Here is a 5,798-nt window from a genome sequence, read left to right on the forward strand (position 1 = left end):
TAAACCAATATGAAACTTTCTTCTCTGACTCACAGAAGCAAGTAATTTTGAAGGGGAAATGCACTAACTAAAAATCTGAAGATATATCCAAAGCAGTCACTCTCAGATATATATCTAAGACAGCTTTCGAATACGTTAAGGATGTAGTTAAAATTCCTTTGCCAAGTGAAAGTACTATTAAAAGACGACTTAGCCAAATAACTGTTAAACCAGGCCTGATAGATTTAAGCTGAGGCATTTGAAAATCAAAAATTAAAGTATGTACGGACTTTGAAAAGGACGTAGTGCTTTCATTTGATGAAATGAAGGTTGAGTCAGAAATATGTTACGATTCGGTACAAGATAAAATGTTAGGCCCTCATTCAGGAGTACAAGTTGTTGTCTGTCGAGCGTTAGTTGGAAAATGGAAACAGCCTATATACTATGAGTTTGATATGCCAGTTGATGAGGAACTTTTATTTTAAATTGTTGGTACCGTTGAGGCTATAGGTTTTCAAGTCCGAGCTTTTTTTGTGACATGGGGTCTACAAACCAAAAACTTGGGAGTAAGTTAAAAATAAGTCTAAATTGTTCTAACATAAAGAACCCCTTTGCCCCAAACAGAACTATATGGTGTTTCTTTGATGTTCCTCGCCTTTTAAAACTTCTAAGTAACCATTTGCTAGATGATGGATATGAGTCGACCAATTCCAAAACTCACTAACTCCACTTTCCTAAATTTTACAGGATGAGCAAAAAACTATAGTGGTTAAAGTATAACACTCAAAGTAATTATTTTATTGTTATGAATAATAAATCCTACTACTAATTGTGGACAATGCCGGACAAAGGGCATATAGGTGTATGTGCCCTTTTTCCGGCAATTGCTTTATTGGATCCGCCATGTTGTTTAGAATGTGCCCTGAAAGTTTGAAAAAAAATCTCTATTCTTTGGTTTCTGAGAGAATTTTTTTTGCAGCTGTGCAGCTGACAAAATCCAAAACAGTGACATCTAACATCAGTGCTGTTTCTATTTTCAGCTTGTTGAATTATTGAGGTTATGTTCATTGTTCATAAGTTAAATCCTTTTAAAAACTAGAGCTATTAAGTGCAATGGATCAGCCGAAAGTTAAACGCAAACGTAAACTATACAGTAACAATACAAATTTGAAACGTGAAAGTGCTAAAGTGAAACGATTTAAAGGCAAAGAGTATGTCGGTAGGTCTGGAAAGACTGTAAGTGGAAAGCAGTTTTTTTATGTTACCGAGTGTTGTAGTAAGAAATGTTTTGAAAGTTTTACTGCAGAACATCAGAACGAATTATCTTCATCATTCTACAACCAAGGTAAAGAGTTGCAAGACTCATTTATTTCTAAATGTATAGAAAAGATTGATCAACAAACTCAGACCATTCAACCCAAAAAAGCCCGAATTAATATTTGGGCCTATAGTATCAACGTTGGTGGTTTTAAGGTATCAGTCTGTCAAGGTTTCTTAAGAAAACTTTTACAAATAAGTCCTAAAAGAATAAGAGTAATCCAACAAAAAGTGTTAAATGATCAGGACTTTACAGAACGGAGAGGTCATCACACTAATCGACCACACAAATTGAAACATAATGTTTTTGATTTGATGAAGACACACCTTGAATCAATTCCATATAGCCTAAGCCATTATAGTGGCAATAAAACCTCTCTAAAGTACTTTGACAACCCGGAGCTCAATATTAAAACTCTTTACACATTGTTTCAAGAGTTTTATAGGTCTGAAACAAATGAAAACTTGAAAATGGGCTACCCCCACTACTTTAAGTGTTTCAAATCTAAGTTTGGCCATGAATTTGGTATGAGGTCACCTAAAAGTGATGTGTGCGATTATTGTACAGAATGCAGAGAAAAACTGTCAAGAAATCCTAATGATCCAATCAAAGTACCTTATCAGATTCATCAGCGTAAATATAAAAGAAGACTAGCTTTAAAACATGAGTTCATAGAAAAAGCAAAAACTGATTCTTCTTTTTTGGTATGTGAATTTGACTATGCTCAAAACTACCCAGTGCCAAGAATTAATGTGAACAGCCAATTTTACAAAAGGCTTTTATGGTTATATGCATTTAACGTACACATTTTCAATGATGACGAGTCTTACTTCTACTGTTTCATGGAATCACAAGCATCTAAGAATTCGAACAGTGTGGCTTCATTTCTGTACGATTGCCTTAAGAAATATATTGAAAAATCAGAAGTAAAAACTGTTGTTTTGTTGTCGGACTCTGCTGGGGGACAAAACCGCAACGCCACAATGGTTAAATTTTGTTCGTGGTTCAGCAAAGTGTTTGACGTAGAAATTATACAGTTGTTTCCAGTTAGGGGCCATTCATTCTCACAATGTGACCGGAACTTTGGTCTTGTTAGGTCTCATATCAAAAAGAGAGAGGTCATCGGAACTGCAAAGCCATGGCTGCAAGCTATGGTTCAGGCTCGGCAGAAGCCTAGCCCTTTTACAGTAATAATGGATCGAAGTCTCATAAAAGATTGGGATAAGAGCCTTCAGCCTTTCTTCGAAGACTTTCAAAAGTTGGCTAAAAAACAGAAGTTTACAATCATGAAGTACGTAATAATTAAATACAAAAGTGATGGAACTGTTGTGTGTTCTAGCACTTTTGTTCCTACCTACTCTCCTTTCAAGTTTATGAACACTGTAAATAAACAAACATTAGGAGAAATTCAACCTGCAACAGTGCCATTTCCTGAAGTGTCGGAAGCTAAAATCATTGATGTCCGAAGTTTGATGAAGTACTTGACCGCAGATGACGAAATATGGCTGGAGCAAATTTTTGAGGAAAATTCTTGAAAACCTTATTTTTATGATTTTGGCTATGTGATGTAATAAAGTTTGTTCTTTATCAACTTGTTTTTATATTTCACTGCATTTATCCATTAGTTTAGGTTATAGGCTATGTATTGCTAAAAAAGGGCACATAACATCTCTTATAAATTTTATTTTTACTAATTAGTACTTTTCAGTAAATACAAGAGTAATAACATTATAATAAAGTTTATAAAATATTCCAGTACAATAAATTTTAGGCACAGGATCCTTTAAGTGTTACAAAATATCTTTACAACTATAAACTTTAAGAGCCGTTTCCCGAAAGTACAATATCTTACTATGTGCCCTTTGTCCGGCAAGGTCCTCAATTGGTTAAACAGTAAGAAATTAAATGTATTTCTTTTGTTGAACTAGAAAACAATATTGGAGTTAGAGAGTTTTGGAAATGGAGATTGGTATTAGACAGTTTTGTTGCAGTACGGTTTTGATTTAGGTAGTTTTGTTGCAACATTGTGTTTTAGGGCAACAAGGTTGGGTAAATATTATAAAACTTGTAATAATGAAAAAATATGTATTTAAATTAAATTAAATTAATTTTGTATGCAATTAAACTTAAATACATTTTGTTGTTTTAAATTCATTTTTTACAATGCAAAGTTGCCCTCTAAGATTAAAACTTCATCCTCCATTGGATCTTCATGTTCATTAGGATCATCTTGATTAAGTTCCTGGTTTTCCCCATCATTGGTAGTAAATAGATCAGCGTAGTACCTAAGAAACTCCAGTTGATCCCATTGTTCCCCATAATGTTTTCGTAGTAGTGTTTTTACATCCTTAACTTTTGCAGGATTAACCTGAACAGAATTTGGTTTCATCTGGGGGTTTATGTTTCTCAGACTACAGCCTTTCTTGGCTATTCCTCTGGACGCTCCTATATCGTTTTTATAGGCTACTTCACCCCTTACTAATCCATTTCCTTTTTTTGCCTCTTGTTAATATGAATCGTTTACAAGTGGAAAACTTAAAGTGCCATTGACCTGGCTTCTTTACTGTTGATCTGCATACTTCCATCCAGTTTTCAACATCAAAGTCCAAACCTAATCTATTGACCGTTCCACTTTCTCTAAAAATGTCAAAGTATGTGTTTGGATGGGTGATGCTTTCAACTTTTCTGACTTTTCTCTCTATTACCCCAAAAACTCTATCGGGTGGGATGTAAGAATGTCCTGGAACCGGATAGTGAATTACAATTGTCTTAATGTGCTGAGGTGCTTTAGTCAATAACCAGTTTAGTAAAGCTGTAATAAGAATGGTATTTTTATTTTGTCCTCCAGCACCATCTGCAAACAATCTAATTGTATGTACATTTTCTAGATAGACTGTTTCTGATAATCGATGGCGAACACAAGAAGCTATTTCGCTTGAACCTTTCGCACCTTCCATTTCAGTCCAAGCATAAATGAAAGTGTTTTCAACTGTCTGCTTTGACAGAGAAGAACCGAGACACATTGTAAAATTATATACATAAAACTGTCGTAAGAAATAAGCAGCTTGATCAGTCAACTTAGGAAAAATTAGATTTTTTTGGCAGTCAAATGAAAACGTGATTGTCCCAGCCTCTTCAGATTGCAATAGCTCAAAAAACATCTTACCTCTTTTTTTGTGAACTTGTAATTCTATTTTCAGTTTCCCCTTTTCTTCAAAATCTACCACAGATAGAATCTTCTCTTTCAGCTTAAGACATTGAGAACACTGGTCTGTTGCTGGTGACCCAAACCCTACATTATAATTCTCTACAAATATTTTCCTAAAGTACTCATACTTGACTTTAAACTCATTTTCAGTAGTGTTGTTGTACGATTTCCACAGACTAGAGATACTTAAATGACTTGCTAGGTACTGCCGTCTGGATTTCCCTCGGCAATAATGTGACTCTACAGGTTGTAGAGCCTCAATAAAGGTTTTTACTTTGGATAGTTTTTCCTCAGACTTTTTAGAACGATGGTCTCCACCTCGAAGTTCTTTTGGCGATTCGCCAGTTTGAAACACAAGACGGCACAATCTTTGTACTCTAAATTTTGAAATATTTAAAATATCTAAAAAAGCCTTTTGGCAAACTTTTACCAATTCACTTCCTCCTTCATTGCGGTATGATGGTATGAAATATTCAATAGCCATACCTCTTTCAGAAGAATGAGGACCTTGAAGCCGATGTCTTTTTGGAACTTTTCCTTTGGCGTACCTCAGTATAAATTGATCTTGGTCAATTTTATTGCAAGATTTGTAGAACCCCTGATGAAAACGTCTTATGTCCTGCATATTAAGACGGGAACAGTCATAACAGTGCTTGGATCCGTTAGCTCTTTCACGATGTCCACAAGTTGGAATATTTGGGAATCCTTGAGCGGAGTGTCTGAAACAAATCATATTCCGTAAGCTAATTAAATAACCAGTATTTAAAACAGAAATAAAATACAAGCCGATATCATAAAAACAATCAATGCTGTGAAAATGTTAGTGTACAGTTAAAGGGTTTTAGGTTATGTCATCATTGGATAAACATACAAATTTAATTATGTTGTCCTGTAATAAATATAGTTTAGCTTACCTCTTCTTTTTGTCCTTGGTTTTCTTCCAGTTATCTACTCTTCTTTTTCTCTTTCTCGTGGAATTGTCAGGCATTGGTTCAACATTACCGCTTTGTAATAAGGTTACCTCTGGATCAGCCATATTGTACAAAACAGAAATAACTAATGAAGTAAACAAACAATTTCCCAAGATGCACTGCTGTACAGTGTAGCCAATATATAAACACAAAATAATAACTATTTTGAAGGAACTGCCCACTTTCTGTTTGAAGAATATGTTGCCAATGACTATCATATGATTAGGAATTAGTCAGTTTTGTTGCAGTACTGCCTTGAAGTGTGCTAGTTGAAGCCTGGAGTTAGAGAGTTTTGAAACAGTAATGGAGGAAGATGAATTAG

General features: G+C 34.7%; 1 protein-coding gene across 1 annotated transcript; it reads right to left on the minus strand.

Moving 5' to 3' along the window:
* Nucleotides 1-3,410: 3,410 nt before the first annotated feature.
* On the minus strand, nt 3,411-5,798 carry LOC124371969. Its single transcript, XM_046830338.1, has 2 exons — nt 5,420-5,798; nt 3,411-5,224 (listed from the first exon to the last, which is right to left on the minus strand). The coding sequence occupies exons 1-2, from the start codon at nt 5,692-5,694 to the stop codon at nt 3,766-3,768; spliced, it is 1,734 nt and encodes a 577-aa protein (XP_046686294.1). The 5' UTR covers nt 5,695-5,798; the 3' UTR covers nt 3,411-3,765.

This window comes from Homalodisca vitripennis, unplaced genomic scaffold, assembly GCF_021130785.1.
Source record: "Homalodisca vitripennis isolate AUS2020 unplaced genomic scaffold, UT_GWSS_2.1 ScUCBcl_2329;HRSCAF=6963, whole genome shotgun sequence".
In the NCBI taxonomy this organism is placed as follows: Eukaryota; Metazoa; Arthropoda; class Insecta; order Hemiptera; family Cicadellidae; genus Homalodisca; species Homalodisca vitripennis.

Coding starts and splice junctions, on each gene's coding strand:
- LOC124371969 (XM_046830338.1), bottom strand. CDS start 5,694: ATGATAGTCATTGGCAACATATTCTTCAAACAGAAAGTGGGCAGTTCC. Junction 5,225..5,419: donor ACCAAGGACAAAAAGAAGAG/GTAAGCTAAACT, acceptor GATTTGTTTCAG/ACACTCCGCTCAAGGATTCC.